This window comes from Haliotis rubra, unplaced genomic scaffold, assembly GCF_003918875.1.
Source record: "Haliotis rubra isolate DU_JTF1 unplaced genomic scaffold, ASM391887v1 Scf331, whole genome shotgun sequence".
NCBI classification, from domain to species: Eukaryota; Metazoa; Mollusca; class Gastropoda; order Lepetellida; family Haliotidae; genus Haliotis; species Haliotis rubra.
The window spans coordinates 227,404-249,280 of record NW_025767004.1 but is presented as its reverse complement, the minus strand read 5'-3'; the positions used below and the strand labels follow the sequence as shown (position 1 = coordinate 249,280).

The window sequence follows — 21,877 nt, the reverse complement described above, 5'->3', positions numbered from 1 at the left end:
GCTTCCTGCATGATTCCCAGTAGGAATATATCACTATTGTACACAACGGATCTGTGTCATATCGCGAAGAGAACAAGATATTTATGATTATTAAAAGGACTGCAAAACAATAACATCATTTGGTGTCAACTTCACACTAATTTAATATGTCGATGCAAAATAATACCCCGTCTTTCTTATCCTCGGAGACAAGTCCTTTTGGTTTAATGGCAAAACAACTGTGAATATAACGTATGGACCACTGAAAGGTCAGAGATAACACCAGGTGTTAGCGGAAAGGTGACTCAATTCCTGACCCACTGGTATCAGCCTCCAGTCACAAACTTTGCCCAAAGTGTGTAAGCATTTATAGCCTAACAGTGGCCTGTCAACAGACCAGATAATCAAGTGATCGATGAGCAGGAGCATCTACTTCCTTGAATACAATTAAATGAGACAAAGATATCAGTGACAATCAAAACTTACTTTTACTGTCATGTGAGCTCTGGTGATCGTCACATCAGGATGTCAGTTAGATCTGGAGACCTGCCATAACATGAATAATACTGGAGAAGAAAGACGATTTACACGTCCATTCCTTTTTGGAAATAACCAGCTTATGTGAATTTTGGCAGTGGACACAACGCAAATGTAAATAGGTAGGTTTTCCTTGGTAGAAATTTACCATCTGCTTCTGACAGTGAAGCCCTTGACTGGAGTGGGACTGTTTCGAATGCATGTACATATTACATGTAGAGTTTTTCCATTTTACTCCTTATAACATCCAAATGAAATAAGTCAGAGGGCACGACTCAGACAACAAATCCGCAAGAACCACTTGACTGCCTTCATTTCGTATCTACTGTACACGACGCCTCTGTGTCATATATAAACTCTGAATGATCAACGTTGCCAGTGATGCGGCCAAATCTGCAACCGTGCAACATTTTTGGAGGTTTACTGAGGCTTTGAATGTTGTGACACTCAGCAATCACCTTTTGAGCCAGAGTAGTGTGATGAAAGTTGGTAGATAGAGCCCCGGCTGTGAAAAGCTGGAACTGGCAGGATGCTACTCGACATGGAGGGAACTACTTCTGGAAAAATGTTGGGATCCGTTTTAGTCCTCAGAATAGTTTATAGTCAAGACAACGCTCGATATCGACTTGAGATAACCTGTTCAGACATGTAATAATACAATTTGTATATCAGAGAGTGATCTTTTTATACACTTGACAATTGTTTTGAAAACACCCTTCGCATACAACCATTTTACCAATTGTGCATAATGTGTTTTAGAAAGTTCATCCTTTTCAGGATCTGCTGAAATCATCCCACTCGTCTAACAGTCACGTGGAGAGGCTTCTGTGTCACTATGAATCTTTAATGCATTGATCTAAATATGAAACAGGTACAGCCGGTTGTATTGTGAGACCGCCATAATTACAGCTGTAATATTGCTGAGTGCGGTGTAAAACTAAAGTCATTCACTCACTCTATTGTGAGCACACTTGATGTTTATTCCCAATTACTACTATGATCCTTTTCTTGTAAAATCAATATAAATCCCATAGTCGTTTCTATGGCTTCACCATTTCTGAGAACTGTAAGAAACAGAGGCCTAGTTTCATTCTACTTTAGCACACAGTTCTTAGAAAGACTGGGGCTGTATCTTACTATCGGCACATAAACATGGTGTAACGTGCTCTAGTTTTTGTTTAATTGACCTTTCAGTTCTTGGAAAAGAATGATCAATATCTGATCAACTGCAACGACTGACACGTGATATGGTGGTCGTGGCCGTAAGCGAGTTGCACAAAGCACGTTTTCTTGAGGCATTTTTCATGCACAAGAAATGACCTGGTCATAAGCAGAGAGTATTCTCGAAATGCATCCACTTGGTAGCAAAATATTAGTTGTGTAGGATGCTACTGGACGTGGAGGAACTACTTCTTGAGAAATGTTGGGTTCCCTCTTAGTCCTCGGGATAGTTTATAGCCACTCTGAATCTCGATGCATTTTCACCGAGACAACGCACAATATCGACTTGAGATTCACCTGTACCGACAGGTTGATGTCCCCACTGTGTTCCTCTCCCTTCCTTGTCCACTGGTCGACATGAAACCGTATTCAATAGTATAACGTCATGTGTTAGGGTCAAGTCAAGAGAATATTTCTATCACTGTACGCTGCACTTGGAGAGGGGCAAATGTATGCAAGATAATACGGCTCAGTTTGATCCCCTTGCGTGACCTGGTTTCGGTTCTTTTGCTTGCAGTTCTTGGAAAGGGTGGAGCTCTTTCTGCTGATTGCCTATGGTCGTAAATAAAGTCATACGACACGTTCACGTGTATCGTATTTAGTATAGAACAATGTTAGATCTTCTTAAGATGACTTTGTCATCAGCATTGTTGTCGATGTGTAACTGGTGGTAATGTTGGGGACATTGGCAAGAAGAGGTATTTTCTCAGTAAAGTATTAACAAATCCGCCTTTCATTATATATATCCCTATTGTCTTTGTTGATGTTTATATCTGCCATTGATTTCATTTTTGGTTAGACACACACACACACTTGATATCATAATGACTACCATCTCACATTTCGATATTTTACCAGCGTCTATCTATTTCACTGATGTTTTAAGCAACATTGACCAGTGGCGATACATACTATCTTTATACAAACTGTACATTCAACACTTCTGTCAGTAAATGGTGTCCCAAATAATGTTCTCTCTCTTACAATTTCCTGAAGATATTGGAGTTGATCAATACATCGATTTAAAATAAAATATTCAGTGGGAACTACTTTCGATCTTCATTTTTCTTCGATCGTTGTAACAAATGACTTTAAGAGAAAACCTTTTGAATTTGGTATTGCTGATTGAGTTTGCATGTGTATTCATATTGTGGCCTGATTGACATGCCACTTATCACTTGTAATGGGATAAACATGATGTTTGTTCCAGACGAGATTTGAGCACTTGCTAAACAACATTCGCCATGAAACCGATTAATAATCCAGATTCATACAGAACACACTGCATACAAATCTAATGATCATAATAATCATAATGCATAATAATGTTATAATGATTAGAATACAACAGATGTTCCTGCATACGTACATCTAAAACAAACATTACAAACAGAAAGTGTGAACAGGTCTTCTCTAAAAGTCAATTCCTGGGATCTCCTTAGTGCCTGGGACGGAAACAATCCAAATTCAAATTAGGAACGCACCTAGCAATTTATGAAGCTGTAAGCATAATTACATAAAGATTAGTTTTGAAGGTCGATAAACTCATCGTAATAAAATCAACCAGCGGTCTTCATCCTTCCTCTGCCTCTGATGACGACAATGACCACTGTGATGACAAGCACAAGGATGATGAGTCCAACACCTCCGACAGCAGCGACGATGATAACAAGTTCATTGGACCAGGCGTCGGGGAGCTGTAGAGCAGGACACACAGAACCATACATAACTGTGTTACATGAATATACGCACATTGTTATAATGTCAAATTCATATTCTTCATCATTTATTTGGACCTGAATTTAGAACACTGTATTGATAAAACGCCTATATAAGTATCTCCTTCCATCAATAATATGAATGGTGATTTAGGAGGAAATAAAACAATCTATTTCTCCTGAATTTTCTTGGTTGACGAACCTGAGTTGTTGGCTTGCAGGACTGAAATGGCTTCGTCAGTCCTGGGGCGAGATCAAACACACACTGACCGGTGTTGCTGGCGAGGTCGACAGCGATGATGTAGACAAGTGCTTTACAACAGTCGCCCCTGCCGGAAAATACACATTTTTTTCATTATTTATGATTAAAACGTTGAGTCACCTCATTAGTGGGAGTATTTCTTCGAGTGAGGAGCTGGCATTGATGACAAGTGACAGATTGCAAATAATTGGGTTTTGACATGCTTACGTGATGGTAGCTGATACGATGCCGTTGTAACCAAGGGTGAAATTGTCGTGTCGGAACGATCCTGTTGCATTAATAGAAGCGGTCACTTGGTAGAGTCCGAACCCATCGTCTCTGATTTCAGCAGCCCCTGACCACTTGCACTGGGTCAAGCATTGTGACGTCACAACTACCTGTCACCGAGGTGACGTTGCAGAAAGGGATGGTGTCATTGTCTTCCTGAAAATGCAAGTAACCCTAAACGTCTCGGAAACATTTTGGACGAGTATCTTTCTTCCGACAGCTACAGCCGACATACGTCATTATTCTGTTGCGCTTACACTGGCAGAAATCTGCATATACTGACACTTATCTGTTAGTGCATATACTGACAATTATCTATAGGCCCTTACATTGACTTACACTAACAAACATATGTTGGTGCTTACATTGACAAATATCTGTTGTTGCTTACACTAACAAACATCTGTTGGTGCTTACACTGACAAACATCTGTTGGTGCTTACACTAACAAACATCTGTTGGTGCTTACACTGACAAACATCTGTTGCTGCTTACACTGACAAACATCTGTTGCTGCTTACACTGACAAACATCTGTTGGTGCTTACACTAACAAACATATGTTGGTCCTTACACTAACAAACATCTGTTGTGCTTACACTAACAAACATCTACAGGTCATCACGTTGTCAAACAGTTCCTGCAGGTCTCACACTTACCCTGACCACAGGCTCTTCTGTGGAGACAATTACGACATCGAACCGGAATTCGTCCCCAGTAGCGGCAGATGCAGACGCAGAAACGGTCACAGTGATGTGAGAGTGTGAGAAGTGACATAAGTACTGAAAATGTGTCTTGAATCAATAAAAGCCATAACTACGCTCAAAATGTGTAAAAACTAAAGTGTAAATATCACATCATATCAATGTTGACTATCAAGAGTAAACCCAAATCAATGTCTTTACATTGAAATCAACAACATATGCCGCATCTTTAGAATGGACGCTTTCATTTGCGTCAGTGGAAGTTTTAGCTTCGAAGGTCTGTTATTGTCACATACAGTAGGACATGTACCTGATCAACCTCACTGCTGGCCTAACATTGGCTGGTCGTGCTCTCAGTCTGATATTGTCATGTGGTGAGGGACTTGTACCTGATCAACTCCACTGTTGACCTACCATTGGGTTGTCGTGTTCTGATATTGTCACATAGTGTAGGACATGTACCTGATCAACCTCACTGTTGACCTACCATTGGGTTGTCGTGTTCTGATATTGCCACGTGGTGGGGGACATGTACCCGATCATCCTCACTGTTGACCTACCATTGCGTTGTCGTGTTCTGATATTGCCACGTGGTGGGGGACATGTACCTGATCAACCTCACTGTTGACCTACCATTGCGTTGTCGTGTTCTGATATTGCCACGTGGTGTGGGACATGTACCCGATCATCCTCACTGTTAACCTACCATTGGGGCGTCGTGATCTATCTGATATTGCCACGTGGTGTGGGACATGTACCTGATCAACCCTGCCACCGACCCAGCTTGCAGTGTAAACTCTCCAGATGCACTCTGCCCAGGCTCAAGCATGTACTCCAGTGCTATGTTTGTCGATGCAAAGTTCTGATCGTCTCCGATTGTGACAGTTACATTGGATGCAGCGTCACCCTTGTTGACAACCAGGAATGGTACTGACAACTGTTCGTTGATGTACAGACTTCCTGTAATAAGACGAAGAATCATGTTGTACAGCTGATTGAGTAACGACAGTATGTTGCAAGTTATACTGAGACTAAACTGCGATCCTAGAAATTCATTCCTGAACGTGCATGAACCAGAAATAGACTATGCTGTCAAGGCTACCAAAACATTTCACGAAGCAAATTTTATTGTCAACTTCAAATACAGTTTCAGAAAGACAATTTGTATCGTCTTATAACAACGAGTTAGGAATGAAAATGTGACAATACCCAGCGATTATGATTCGGCAACATCGCCGACAAACATACTTCAAAGCTATGCCTTTTATTGTCTCTTACCGTTAAGGGTTAGAAGTCTAAGATCGATGCTGACAGGTACAATTCTTCTTGCCCGAAGACGCAGAAATTGGTTTCCCTCCTTGTCAGTGCCTGCTATTGCTATTTGGAATGCCTGCATCATGAGAAAAGGAGCCATCTTATTTCAACTGAGGCTGTGTTGCCGCTGTTGTTTTGGGGGAGAGTGAGTGAGTGAGTTAATATTTAACGTCACATCGGCAATATTTCGGCCATATCGTGACGAGAACATTTGACATTTAAATAGAATATATATACAGATATTATAAAAACCTGCCGACGAAGGACAGTAAAACAACTAGAATATCACATATATACGTGTAAAACTAGTAATTAAATTTAAAACATTTTAACTTTAGGGAACAGCACAATATAAAAATAGGCAATAGATCGCCAACAACTGAAGGTAGATCACCATACTAGGGACCATGGGGACTTACATTACTTTTGCTACCTGCATGGACCCTAGCTGGATTTACACCATCCCTTCAGCTGCTGGCGATTGGAAGAAATGTTAGCCAAAATTAAAAGAACAAGAATACTACGTTTAAAAATCCTGGCAAGTTTAAATTGACTTTGAAAGTTTTGGGACTTACGTACCCTCTCAGGAGGACAATAATTTTACGCTACATCAACCCCCTTTAAGGGTACAGCCACTAACAATCTCAGTTACTAATAGAAACTACCATCAATATAATATTTAACTATTTACAGATCAGTCCACAAATCTAATTCTTTTAAAAATTCAACTATTAAATGATAATTAACATCATAAAAAAAAGATCCTTCAATGTCTTGACATTAAAATATTTATCCCTTGTGATGGAATATTCAACACAGTCAAGCAGGACATGCTTGACTGTGATTCTTTCATCACAAGGGATACAAAACGGAGGATCCTCACCTTTCAATAGGTACTCATGAGTATATCGTGTGTGGCCAATACGACATCGTCGTATGATGACCTCTTCAAATCGGGACTGACAACCCAAGTAGGTGTAACCGATAGTTGGTTTATTGCATGTAATTTATTGATACCTACTTGGGTGTCCCACTTCTCCTGCATCAGATCACGGAGGTAAGTTCTAATGCAAGCTTTGTAATCAGAGTAAGGAATAAGAAGTGGTGTCACAGATTTGTCGAGTGCTGCCTTGGCAGCAAGATCGGCCATTGTATTCCCCGAAATGCCAACGTGACTGGGTAACCAACAGAAGACGATGTCGCATTGGCCAGTAGCAAGTTCATTATATAACTCAATAATTTCTATCAAAAGTGGATGTTTACAGGATAATTTTTTAATAGCCTGAAGACAAGAAAGAGAGTCTGAAAATAATATATATTGTTTATGTTTGGAATGTCTTTGGATATATTTAAGAGCTGTTAAGATGGCATTTGCTTCCGCTGTAAAAATAGAACTGTTATCAGGTAGTCTAGAAGATATCCAATGACAGTGCCACATGCCACTGCGCCACCGTCCTTGGACCCATCTGTAAATAAGGATTTGTATGTATTATATTTGACTTTTAATTGATTATATTCTTGTTTATATTGTAATTCATTAGTTTCAGATTTCTTAAACTTTGTCAGAGTTAGGTCAACTTCAGGCCTCACCAGTTGCCAAGGAGGAGAAGAAAGAAGACGAGAAGGAGATATACTTTCCAGCTCAATGCCGGCAGCAGAAAGAAATGGTTTAATTCTTAATCCAAGAGGCGGAACAAGAGAAGGCTTTTTGTTGTACAACTCCTCATAAAGAGGATGGAAAACACAGTTAAATGCAGGATTAGACTCGTTAGAATAGAGTTTTGTTATATACTGTAAAGATAGTTTGATACGACGTTGGGTAAGGGATGGCTCATCAGCCTCAACATAGAGACTATCAATAGGAGAGGTTCTAAAGGACCCAAGACAAAGTCTTAGGCCTTGGTGGTGGACAGAATCAAGTAGTTTTAGGTTGCTTTTGCAGGCCCCACCATATACGATGGAGCCATAATCAAGTTTCGAGCGGACCAATGATCGATATAGGTGGAGGACTTTGAGTTGGAAATAACTTTCAACAAATCAAGGGCCTTCAGGCATTTAGCTTTAAGTGATTTAATATGCGGGAGAAAAGTTAAATGAGAGTCGAAAATTAGACCCAAGAACTTGGCCTCCTTGACAACTTTGATTGGAGTGCCATTTAAAGATAGTTCCGGGTCTTTATGGGGCTTATATTTTCTACAAAAATGTATACAATTAGTTTTGGATTTAGAAAATTTAAAACCGTTTTCAAGACACCATTTATCTATTTTATTTAAACACAACTGCAGTTGCCGTTCAATAGTATGCATATTTTTCCCACGACAAGAAATATTAAAATCATCCACTAAAAGAGATCCATCAATTGAATCGTTTAAAACCTATGATAAACTGTTGATCTTAACACTAAACAAAGTGACAGACAAAATACTGCCCTGAGGGACACCCTGATCCTGACTGTAATGATCAGACAGGGTAGTCCCCACTCGGACTTGAAATTGTCTGTCTTCTAAAAAACTGTGATATAAAAAGGGGTAAACGACCCCTCAAACCAAAATCATGGAGATCTTTCAAAATTCCATATTTCCATGTCGTATCATATGCCTTTTCAAGATCGAAAAAAAATCGACACAGCATGTTGTTTATTTAGCATGGAATTTTTGATGAAAGACTCCAATCGTACCAAATGATCGATGGTACTACGATTTTTCCGGAAACCACATTGAATGTCAGTGATGAGGTTGTTGGTTTCCAGGTACCAAACTAGACGATTATTAACCATACGTTCCATTGTCTTGCAAACACAGCTAGTTAAAGAAATTGGTCTGTAATTAGACGGATCTGTATGATCCCGGCCAGGTTTAGGAATAGGAATGATTATGGCATTGCGCCATGATGGTGGGAAATTACCAGAAGTCCATATACTGTCAAAGATATTTAATAATGTTTCTAAACATGATTCAGGGAGATGTTTAAGAAGCTGATAATGAATATTATCGGGACCTGAAGCAGTGTCATGAGCTTGCCCAAGGGCAGTATGGAGCTCATGAATGGAAAAAGATTTCATTATAATCCTCCCCATTATCTGAATTAAAATTAACATGGCTTACGGATGTGTGGGACCATAGAGGACTTGGGAATACAATCATCAGCAATCATATTTAATTCATCAGAAAACATCTGAATAGGATCAGACACAGTTAGAAAGAATTCGGGTTTTAATCTGGTATGGCATAAGGTCTCGAACATAGACCAATCTGCCTTGTTAAAGTTCCACCTGGACGATGGTGCAGCATCACTGGGGTTTATGGCGGAAAAAATAGTGGGAAAATGGTCACTTCCACAAGGGTCATCATGGACCGACCAGTCAAATTCGTTATATAAATTAGAGTCCACAACGGATAGATCCAGAGAGGAGTACGAACCAGTTGCAGGATGAAGATATGTGTCAGAGCCATCTTTGAAAATGCATAAATCATTATTTGAGAAGAAATCCTCGAGTATCTTCCCTTTTGCATTGGTTGTGTTACTACCCCAAAGTGGGTTATGACCATTTAAATCTCCCATTATAATGCAAGGTTTTGGGAGCTGATCATAGAGCATTTGAAGATCACATTGCTGTATAGAGGATGATGGTGGTATATATAGTGAACACAAAGTAAGTACAACATGTAGTGTCACGCGGACAGCAACGGCTTGAAGAGGGGTATTAAGTGGAATAGCGCTATGAATCGTGTCCCGACTCACCAGAATAGAAAATCCCCCAGTGGCCTTATCACCAGCTGGAGAAAAACGATGGTAGGAATCATAATTCCTTAAATCAAATTTATCTGTAAATTTCAGGTATGTTTCTTGTAAACATAGTGCTGATGGTCTGAAATCCTTGATTATAATTGTTCCTGAGACCTCTACAGTTCCACTGTAGAATATGTGAAGACATTACCTTTTAGGAGGATTAATTGGCGATCTGCCCCGCCCTTTCCTGGAGGGTGACGGGCTATGTGTTCTCTGACTACTGATGTCAGACACATCCATATCTTCAAGTGAACCGTATTTGTTGAACAACTGGATCTTGTTTTCAGATCCTTTAGATCTCCTGCCACTTTGGGGCTGTTTTGATTCCGGGATTGGTTTGTTTATGTTTTTTACCACTTGTTTTACATTTGTTTCTAACTGTGTGATCCTAGACGACTGAGATGATGGTAGATCGTGGGGAGGTGTTTGTGAACTGGCCGATTCCACAACAGGAACTGTTGCTTCAGTGATAGAGACTGAAATTAACTTAGGAGCTTCGGTTTCAGTCCATGTATAATCGGTCCGACAACCATGGAACATGTTGCGGAACAGACTGTGAAATTGGTCGAGTAACGGCTGCAGAATAGGAACTGTGTATGGACTGTTCTTCGCCCAGAACAATCTTCTTCACATCTTGAAAAGATACATTCCTTTCATGTTTGATTTTCATGATCTTGGATTCGCGTTTCCATATGGGGCAATCTTTGGAAGAGGAAACGTGATTACCGCCACAGTTGACACATGAAGGATCTTTGTTACATTCAGTACTGTCATCACAGTTACCGCCACAACGATTGCAAGCAGCGTCTTTATTGCACGTTCTAGATCCATGTCCATAATGTTGGCATTTGTAGCATCTTAGAGGATTAGGGATGTACAGATCCACTTTGATATTACAATATCCGGCTTTAATTGAGTTAGGTATTTTGGAAAGACCAAAGGTAAACAGATACGTGTTGGTCTTAATGATCGCACCATGTCGTTTGGAAGAGAAACGTTTTACAGAGATAACATGTTGGCTCTTTAGTTCTTCCAAAATGTCATCCTCAGTCATGTCAGCAAGTAAACGACCACTATCTCGCACTATCCCCTTACAGCTGTTCAAGGATCGGTGTGGGGAAACCACAACTTGAACAGTTGCGAGGGTCTTGGTGGAAAGAAGATTGACAGCCTGTTTCTGTCGTCTACATTTAATAAGTAGACAACCACTGCGTAATATTTTGACATCTTCAACATCGCCAGCAATGCCCTGAATAGTCTTCTCAATGGCAAAAGGATTCAACTTGAGTGGAGTGCCATCCTGAGTTGAGATAACCAAGAATCTGGGCCAGTTTTCAAAAGTCACAGAAGGCGTTATCGGCCTATCTGCATCACAGAAATCATTTGACTCATACGGGCGTTTTTTCATCGGGGGTTCCATGGTTGTAGTGATTGTGGTTCATCCTCCTGGTTCCCCACCCACCATGGAGTGTCAACAAGGACGATGCCTCATGCCTGTGGGTCTCCAACAGGCGGCACCAGGGATACCAGGGGGATATACTCAAGCAGAAACATTAAAAAACAATTTTTCTACCAGATTGGCCCATGAGCCACCGCCTTCTGGCATGTTAGACTCTAGGCAAGTAATTTTGTATTTGTTTAAATTAAGCAAGTGAATAGTACAAGTACATTTTTACCAAGTCCACAAAGTAATGAATGAATAATTAGATATAAGGTGTGCAAGACAAAATACAATGCACAGGGCTTGGCGTGACCAGCTGATTGATAGAACCAGGCCAGTTCTACCACCCGTCTAGGTGAAGTAAGGGTCGAAGTGGTGTATTGGGCAAAGGAACACTGTTCCTGGAGCCCTTGCCCTCAACCACCAGAATCCCGTCCTCCACCGACACAGGGGCGCAACCCACGGCAAACAGGTTGGTGGACCTAATATCCCCCCGGGTCCACAACGGGGGTTTGAAGGGCGCTTAGCGTTACCCAGCACCCACCACGAGGAGGTGGCCCTTCATGGGTGCCTTCCTGTGTACTCAAGGGACGATACTCTGCACAGCGGACTATGCCGCCATTGACGAGTGGGTTACCCATGCACACATGCAGTAAAGAAGCAGGAAATACTCCCAAGATAATTACATGTCATGATGAGTGCACCATTCATGCTTATCACACAGTCTGCCAAGGGCTTAGTGATAACAAACGATAATGATTAATTATCAGGTGGGAAATTGTTTTGGGGAGCGCCGAGGGGGCACGGGTGTCCCAGCTGTCCAGGGCGCAGCAGTTGGATGTGTGAAATGATCAAGTGTCAACTGATCCAGGGTTTTACCTTCACTGGCAGTGAGAACGTGATCCTGTAGGCCAGTGAATCAGCTCGTGACGCCACCTTTATCAGTTCGCCATGTCTTGCCAGCTCAACTCCTTGAGGATCAGTTAAGATAACCTTGTCTACTCTGCCAACATCATCTGACGAAGGAATGCCAAGGATCACTGTGGCATTTTCACCTGTTAATAAAACAGAGTCTTCAGCTAGCAATACTGATACAATTTAGTTAAAGTTGCATGTAAATGAAACAGGAGACTACTTGACAACACAATTAAACATGGTGCCAACTTCCATTGCTGTTTATCCGGTACTGCCTGGAAAAACATTTCAAATTACGATATTAGGATATTTTACCCGAGTTGTACAATGGGTAGGTTACAGGGAAGTGTAGGGGACTTGGGAGGTGTGTCTTGTCACTGTCATGCGTGACCATTTACAAACCTGCTATAGGTCGTCCGCTGATCTCATACTCAAACCCGGAGATGGGGTTCAGCTTCACAAAGGTTGTAGATACGTCCAGGGTACTCTGACCTGTCACCTCCACCTCCCAGGTATTGGAACCCTGGCGGGCTAGTCTCCACACGCACGTTGCTGGGCTCTGAAAACGTCAGTACAACGAAAATCTACATCTCTCAGAATGAACATGAGAAGTGTATTGGAACTGGCAATATAATTATAATAGTTGATAACGTGTGATATTTTGACTGCATCTGATATCAAGGTTTGATAAGAAGATTGATAAGAAGTCTTTTTACCTTTTAGTTTCGCATTGCTTTCTGTCATATAATTGTGTGTTCTGCAAGTGTCACGTGACTCATCACATCATATATCTCTTTAATTGTGTCTTTTAACAATATTGTAACTATTGTCAAAATGTTCTTACAACCCCATCCAAATGATTGTTCCATGTTAAATACGACCTGGGTACCATGGTGACATACCGGAAGTCCCTACGGGCCATATAGAATAATTAACATTTGTTGCTGTCGCTCTATCACAAAGTTGTATTATGAACCGTTATGTTGTAGTTTTACAGTTACTCACTAGTCGTATATGAAAACGGATGATGTACTAGTTGCTTCACGGGCAAGATATAAATATATTGTAAGATATATCATATATTTATACATTTTCTGCAATAAATAGTGCCGCCATTACCTTCCATTTTGACTCACTCACTCATTTTGGTTGGCAGATAAGTTCAGTTATTGGTCAAGGCGCTTGATATATCCACAGTGTGGACAAAGCGTGTTTCGTCTAGTAGTGACCTGATAGCGTAAAAACTGCAGGAAAAATGTACACACCTCAACCTTGACCAAAAGTATTCCATCTCCAAGGTCAGACACAGTTACATTGGACGTAGCCTCGGTATCTGAAACGACAGTGGACGATACACAGAGTAGTTCCAACAACTGTGATATGTACAAGTATTCTGATCCTAAAATGATTCCGTCACTCATTAACACATTCAAGATCTCTGATCGTTGACATTAACGACCATTTCTCCAGACCAGAACTTTGAATAGTGGGAATGATTGCTGGATGTAAGTGATTGTACCTGCCTAATTTGTTTTTACTATTTCTCGTTCAAAAAGTTATCTATTGGCTTATCAAAGGCTATCTATTGACCATCTATAGTGATATATACGTCACTCTCGGAGTTACCATCACGCGAGTCTGTTTGCAGTCACATGACAGACCTTTTTGTCACATGCAAATACCTCACCAATATTACAGTGTGACTACCAAACTTCACCATTGTGATAACATGTGACATGTATCAGTTTGCCTCGTGAGCATCCTTGTACTATCCTCAACCTGCAACAGCAACGTGGTGGTCTAATCTACAGTCCGTTTGGGACAAAATGATACCGATGAATTGGAATCTAACACAAAAACAAATAGACATAAAAGAATCAAACCAACGGAGTGCAATAAAAACAACAGACCAGCTCAAGAAAAGAATTGCATATTCTTTGTCACAAAAATAAAAAAGTTGTTTAAGAAACTGTCATCATTTATTTGTGAGTTTTCCAAGTTCGTTACAAGGGCGCAGAGGCAACTAAAGGAACAGCGCGAAAAGCATTAGTGATGTCAGAGACATGTGATTACTGCCTATTGACAAAGTGAGAGAAAATGAAAGTCTATAATTTTCGAGGTCTATGATTTCTTCAAGGATGATAATAACAGGGGGCGAACAAAGTATGCAGTGACTAAGTACATACAGCGCATTGCCTGTGCAGCTGGAGTACGTGTCATCTCGCCAGCTCAAAAAAATTGTTGAGAACCCGTTAACGCACGTGCATCTCGCTTTTTGCGCTGTTCCTTTAGTGTTCACATTTCTCTTTTCAATCGACAATACCGTGGTCTCGGTCAGCTCACGGGTTGCATACTATCACTGAACAATCTGATATGACGTCACAATATTCATGACATCATGCTGTCCGTACAGGCTGACCAGTCTGGTGTGACCAGTGATGTGATTCAACTATACTTACTGTCAGGTGTATATAGTTTATACACGGGCGTCGTTCTGTCCAATGCTATAATCTTGACTGTAGCTTGGCGAATGGTCTGGTCCACAGGAAAGGTGACGTTCTCGTCAGAAGCTGGTAGAGATGTTTTGATGATAGTGACAGAAGACGTTTTAACTGATTCCTGGAACAATAGCTGAATTGATGGAACAAGGCTGGATTAACCTTTGTGAAGTCAGCTGTATTTGTTTGATAGCCAGTTTAAATAGACCATATATTACAAACAATGGTATACTATAGTTCGGGTGAATGTGTACAGTCACTTGATGTTCACTTCATTGTACCTTTATAATTTCAGCGACCTTGGCGATGCCTGCCTTGCTTGTGACGTAGACGGAGCCTCCAGTAGCTGTGGCTAGCCTCCTGTATAAATCCTCACCGTCCGTGGAACGTCTGTACCGGCGGTTCCTGTTATCACCGCCCTCTGTAAGAGATTCAGATAGACGAAGGCAAATCTTACCATGTTACAACATTGCCTGACATATATTGGACAGTACCATATACTGTAGGATTTTTTAGAAAAAAAGGTCTCTTTTCGTTACGTGTCTTTATTACAAGTGCAATCGGAAAGACAGATTATGCTCACCGTAGATGGAACACCCGGCCCGGTGTCATCATTATTACATACTGCGTCAGGATGTAGTCGAAATCGTGCAATGGCTTTAATGTTTCATCGCTTTCATTGAACGTTGTTTTATATAAAGTGTGTTTACTGTTCAGTATTAAAGTATATAGTATAAGTATAAAAGTAAAGAACTAAAGAGGGCGCTTGATTGTGAAAAAGTATAATACTGTTAAAAGAACTGGCGATACTGATAAATATACATATTGAGCACCTGTCGAGCGCTTCCGCCGAGCACAATCACCGGTCAATACAAACTCCAGTTCAACTCTTTTCAAGATGGCTAGTGACAATACTGTGACTCCAAAATATGCATCTTTAGCAGAGGCATCCGTGAAGAAGTATAGGTCGGAGTTGTAATTGCAGACAGCCAGAGCTGAAAAATAATTAGTTTTTTTGAAATACTTAAATCCGAATGGTAATTGTAATGTTTTCAAGCTAAGATAATCATTTCTACAGTTGTTGCAGGGAAACCATGCAGTTACAGCATTTTAATCTGACAATTTAGCAATAACTAAATAGATCGGGTTTAAGGCGAAAAGGGCTTACTAAAACTGCAGACCTTGGCAGCACATGGGCACAACGTCATTAAATGCAGCAAATTCCAAAATGTTCCGTGAGACTGGTTCTGAATCTGAATACTTGACGTATTGTTGATTCACTTAACCGATATTTCTAGATAGCAGGCACTGATGGTGTCGTGGATTATATGAAGTCACCATAAACATGGGTATGGGGGACATGTATTCCTGTTAGATCCAACATTCACTGACACGTATGTCAGTAAAATGACAAACAGTTTAATCTTTGAGTAACAAAACCACTTCATCCTATAGTGTGGACACTGTCGTAGGTATTTCAGCTATCAGCGTGACATCGTTATCACCTTACCGTTTACGAGTCCAGTCATAGCGTATTCTGGGCAATCGCCGCCACCAAAGACCCTGATCTCGTCCAGATATCGCAGGGCATCATTCCCATCAGCAGTCGTGTAAATCATGTTCAGTGACACTGTTCAATAAACAAACGTTTATAATCCAAATATTTATTCACAAAAGGTTTCACGTAAAAGTTTGATATAATTTTCATTGGACGTGATGTTAGGATTTTGAGGACATATAGAACCGTTTCACACTTACACGGGTCATTGAAGAGGGAGAAAATGAAGTTTGCTGGTTCCTCCAAGGTCCCAATCGTACTTGATATGATATCCCGAGAGACAGACTTAAGTCCTGCAATGTCATCGCTCATGGAGCCAGAATAGTCTATAATGAATGCAAGCGAGGCTCTAGATTTCAGCTGAAGTAACTTGTTGAACTTGTCGGTCCCGATGATACCCCTGATTCCGTATTCTGGGCAGAACCAAAGTGTCAGAGAAATAATCGACAGTAGCAACTGAAATATGTATACATTGTTGAGCATGTTGCAACACACGGATGCACAGGTTCATGAACTGTTTTACCTTCATCATCAAAGAAGTACGAGGTGTGTTCAATGGCTGCCTGTGCTGCCACCTGGTGGAGATGACTGTGGGGAGACAGGGACACGAGGGTGGAGTCTTTGTTGATTCCCCCCAGGGCTGCCACTGATGAACTGCTCTCGTCCCTCGGACCACCATGACTGCATTTTCCCATTGTGGAGACACTAGGGTCTTCTGAAATACGATTTTCATTTGAACTGTAGTTTGTACAAAGTCAAATATTTTGTTGAAAGAAATGTTTTAATATGTGCAAAGAATTCGATTTCGTATTTCAATATAGCCACAGAGGACGTATGGTTTATTCACACGTGAAGTAAATGAACACTTGTGAATGCTGACTGAACACCCACATTTAGACTCAATAAGACAAACATGGGATGGGTCTAATTTACTTTTCCATGTACTACGAAACAACTCATGATTTCTTGGTTGATCAGCTTTTAACAGTGGGAATTTGTTGAAAGAAGCAAATGTAAAACTTACTGTAAGGTTTGGTAACATCTTGTCCGCTTCTATAACCACTTGTCAAAATGAAGCCATCAACAATCATATTGTCTTCACACTTATTGTCCAGCTGTTCACTGTAAGAAAGACACTTGATTTGTTAATGTGCGAACTTTGCAGCCGACACTCATGCGATTCTGATATTGTGAGCGAGGATTCTAGACAGCCTGTCACCTCTACGTTTGTCTGTTTGACTGGCATTTGAGACGTTATGCGCAATACGAAGAGGTAAGTGAGACTTACATGGGCAACAAAACCTTGCATTATGGTCAAGAATTGCGTGATGTACAAAAAATAGACATGACGTTATTTTTAGGAGGTATCTCAGTTGTGGACAGACCTGTTGGTTTAGCCCCTTAGTATCATGTACGCATTACGTAAGATGCCCCTTGTTTGTCTTTTTCATTTATACCTTTTCTTCGTGTTTCGTTTTTATTGCCGAAATTAAACGCTAGTTTTGCTGGAAGAGGAAGTTTCATTCCAAAGTAATGCTAAAACACGCCCAAGGATGGTGACGCAGTTTCACTTGTGCCACTTTCATCGCATCAGAACAATAGCTTCTCGATTACCAAATAACAGCTTCTCATCCCATACTCTGATTACAGAGCCGTAATTAAATCTTACATCCGTGATCTAATGCAAAAGACGTGGGACACCCTAGTAGGTATAAAAAACTACGTCAAATAAAACCAACTATCGGTTAGACCTGTGGGTTACACCTGTCAGTCCAGATTTTAAAGGTCATTATGCAATGACGTCGTATTGGCCATTCAATATGTATTTATGGAATATTTATTAAAAGTGAGTATCCTCCCTTATCTAGCACTTATTATGAAAGAATCACGTTCAATGAAAGATTACTTTGGTGCTACATAAAACATGATTCGTTCCAAGAGCAAATCTATGATAAAGTGTCTTGCACATGTTTTATACATACCCACATGATAGACAGGTGTCCATTGCCAGCGGTGCTTGACCGAGGAAGGTTTGTCTCTGTATTCTAACAAAATATAACGATGATAATGTCATCCATTCAATACATTGGGTTATGACCTAATACACGTTTCAGTTGAAGATTAGTCCAAGGTGTTATAATTTCTTCTTTGGTGGCATTTTAAAGATGGGAAGTTACAATATAGACAAACTATATGGATAACGACTTTTTATTATTACGAGAGTGCGACGTTTCGATACAGATTCTTGTACCGTTGCTGCACGTACAAGAATCTGTATCGAAACAAGGATGGCCAGCAATGACACCCGTACGTTGACAGCGTCCTTGCAACTGACTGACTGTATGGGTGAGTTTAGTTTTACGCCGCTTTTAGCAATATTCCAGCAATATCACGGCGGGGGACACCAGAAATGGGCTTAACACATTGTGCCCATGTGGGGAATCGAACCCGGGTCTTCGGCGTGACGAGCCAACGCTTTAACCACTAGGCTACCCCACCGTCCCCGTCCTTGCAACCCTTATGATAGGCATCACGTGACACCCCCAGCACCTGGCGACATTAGTGGCGAAGGTACCCACACTCCGGCGCAGTGATGACTCAGCATAACATCACTGCCACAGGCTAATTTGCATATCACGTGACCGGACTTTTCTCTTGTTTGTAAACAGACGCGCATATTCATAATAAGAAGAGACTGGCCTTACGCAAGCTTTTCGGCGCTCTTCACAATGTTTTACATTGTCACATATATATTCCTCCACAACTGCGACAATAACATTTATAACAGTACATATTTAGATATCAAACTGGATGCATCGTTTGCTTTCTGTTGGCTTCAATGACAGCTGGTGGAGCAGTACAACCTATGTAAACAAAGTATCGCTACGCAAATCGAAATAGTCTTACATGTTTTGGGATATTTATTCAGTGAAACTAAACCATTCTAACAAAGATGTTTAATTAGATGTGTCGACTCGTCAAAAATAACAGAGTTAAGGAATATGTAGATTATATTGAATGGACGGTTGCAATATGTGACGAATCATCACATCTTTCTGGCCCTGTGGAAGAGGTACCGTGACGTGAATCTCAACATTTTCAGCCATATACTGATCACTGAAACAAACACATGTTATTGATAAATCATATTTAAATATTGATTGCCCGCCTTTCGCGAACACCTGGTATCATCATCATTTCATAGTGACTCATAAACACATGCTGTCATCGTATCGAATGGTGACAATCACTGGATTGGGAACAAGTTTTTATGGATAACAACTTTTTATTTCGTGAGTGCGACGTGTCGATACAGGTTCTGTACCGTTGTCAAGCAAGAGTGATACATGATGTGGAGGAGCTGCATATTTATACTGTGTATAACAATGAAACTACATACATTGTAATTGACAAAGGAAACAACATAATTGCCATAATTGGTTAAGCAGTAAGCTGATGAAGCCAGTGAGTACACAAGGGATAGTGAATGGAAGCCAGAGATGTATAAATACAGGAGTGGTACAATAAAGGGATGTTTATACAATAGGTGCGACGTTTATACAATAGATTGGGCTTGGTGGAGGAGTGGATCATAAGCTGATGGAATGAAGTATCCTTGGTCACGGTTGATGGTGGGCTTATGGCGTTTGATGTGAATGGCTTCGGTGAGCTTGCGTTTAGTGAAGTCCGTTTGGTTGTTGGCGAGAATGGTGAAGTCGGACCACTCTATTTGGTGGATTGGGGTTTGCTTTGATGTGGTCAGAGATAGCTGATTTGGTGTCGGAGTTAGCAACAAGAGGTGCGATGTTCTTTGACTCGGGTGTTGATGGGTCAGGATGTTTCACCTATGTAGCTTTGTCCCCAATCACAGTTTATTTTATAAATAACACATTTCGGGTTGTTGTTGTTGCCGAAATTAAACGCTAGTTTTGCTGGAAGAGGAAGTTTCATTCCAAAGTAATGCTAAAACACGCCCAAGGATGGTGACGCAGTTTCACTTGTGCCACTTTCATCGCATCAGAACAATAGCTTCTCGATTACCAAATAACAGCTTCTCATCCCATACTCTGATTACAGAGCCGTAATTAAATCTTACATCCGTGATCTAATGCAAAAGACGTGGGACACCCTAGTAGGTATAAAAAACTACGTCAAATAAAACCAACTATCGGTTAGACCTGTGGGTTACACCTGTCAGTCCAGATTTTAAAAGGTCATTATGCAATGACGTCGTATTGGCCATTCAATATGTATTTATGGAATATTTATTAAAAAGTGAGTATCCTCCCTTATCTAGCACTTATTATGAAAGAATCACGTTCAATGAAAGATTACTTTGGTGCTACATAAAACATGATTCGTTCCAAGAGCAAATCTATGATAAGTGTCTTGCACATGTTTTATACATACCCACATGATAGACAGGTGTCCATTGCCAGCGGTGCTTGACCGAGGGAAGGTTTGTCTCGTATTCCTAACAAAATATAACGATGATAATGTCATCCATTCAATACATTGGGTTATGACCTAATACACGTTTCAGTTGAAGATTAGTCCAAGGTGTTATAATTTCTTCTTTGAGTGGCATTTTAAAAGATGGGAAGTACAATATAGACAAACTATATGGATAACGACTTTTTTATTATTACGAGAGTGCGACGTTTCGATACAGATTCTTGTACCGTTGCTGCACGTACAAGAATCTGTATCGAAACAAGGATGGCCAGCAATGACACCCGTACGTTGACAGCGTCCTTGCAACTGACTGACTGTATGGGTGAGTTTAGTTTTACGCCGCTTTTAGCAATATTCCAGCAATATCACGGCGGGGGACACCAGAAATGGGCTTAACACATTGTGCCCATGTGGGGAATCGAACCCGGGTCTTCGGCGTGACGAGCCAACGCTTTAACCACTAGGCTACCCCCACCGTCCCCGTCCTTGCAACCCTTATGATAGGCATCACGCGACACCCCAGCACCTGGCGACATTAGTGGCGAAGGTACCCACACTCCAGCGCGCAGTGATGACTCAGCATAACATCACTGCCACAGGCTAATTTGCATATCACGTGACCGGACTTTTCTCTTGTTTGTAAACAGACGCGCATATTCATAATAAGAAGAGACTGGCCTTACGCAAGCTTTTCGGCGCTCTTCACAATGTTTTACATTGTCACATATATATTCCTCCACAACTGCGACAATAACATTTATAACAGTACATATTTAGATATCAAACTGGATGCATCGTTTGCTTTCTGTTGGCTTCAATGACAGCTGGTGGAGCAGTACAACCTATGTAAACAAAGTATCGCTACGCAAATCGAAATAGTCTTACATGTTTTGGGATATTTATTCAGTGAAACTAAACCATTCTAACAAAGATGTTTAATTAGATGTGTCGACTCGTCAAAAATAACAGAGTTAAGGAATATGTAGATTATATTGAATGGACGGTGCAATATGTGACGAATCATCACATCTTTCTGGCCCTGTGGAAGAGGTACCGTGACGTGAATCTCAACATTTTCAGCCATATACTGATCACTGAAACACATGTTATTGATAAATCATATTTAAATATTGATTGCCCGCCTTTTCGCGAACACCTGGTATCATCATCATTTCATAGTGACTCATAAACACATGCTGTCATCGTATCGAATGGTGACA

At 40.8% G+C, this 21,877-nt stretch overlaps 1 protein-coding gene across 2 annotated transcripts; it reads right to left on the bottom strand.

Annotated features, from left to right (window-relative positions):
- Positions 1 to 13,297: 13,297 nt before the first annotated feature.
- LOC124284232 (von Willebrand factor A domain-containing protein 7-like) lies at positions 13,298 to 20,650 on the bottom strand. Of its 2 annotated transcripts, none has more exons than XM_046720297.1 (9): positions 20,613 to 20,650; positions 17,227 to 17,324; positions 16,726 to 16,917; positions 16,403 to 16,615; positions 16,155 to 16,274; positions 15,478 to 15,639; positions 14,926 to 15,065; positions 14,606 to 14,765; positions 13,298 to 13,479 (listed from the first exon to the last, which is right to left on the bottom strand). In XM_046720297.1, the coding sequence occupies exons 1-9, from the start codon at positions 20,633 to 20,635 to the stop codon at positions 13,313 to 13,315; spliced, it is 1,275 nt and encodes a 424-aa protein (XP_046576253.1). In that variant the 5' UTR covers positions 20,636 to 20,650; the 3' UTR covers positions 13,298 to 13,312. The 2 variants fall into 2 exon arrangements, with proteins under 2 accessions (XP_046576253.1, XP_046576252.1); XM_046720296.1 differs by lacking the exon at positions 20,613 to 20,650 and adding an exon at positions 18,185 to 18,242.
- Positions 20,651 to 21,877: the final 1,227 nt, after the last annotated feature.

Bases quoted from the DNA above. Each gene is read 5' to 3' on its own strand.
- LOC124284232 (XM_046720297.1), bottom strand. From the start codon at position 20,635: ATGGACACCTGTCTATCATGTGG. The intron at 16,275-16,402 runs GTAAGTGTGAAA...TTTATTGAACAG, and splicing joins CTCCCTCTTCAATGACCCGT to TGTCACTGAACATGATTTAC. The intron at 15,066-15,477 runs GTGCTCAATATG...AATCTCTTACAG, and splicing joins TCGGCGGAAGCGCTCGACAG to AGGGCGGTGATAACAGGAAC.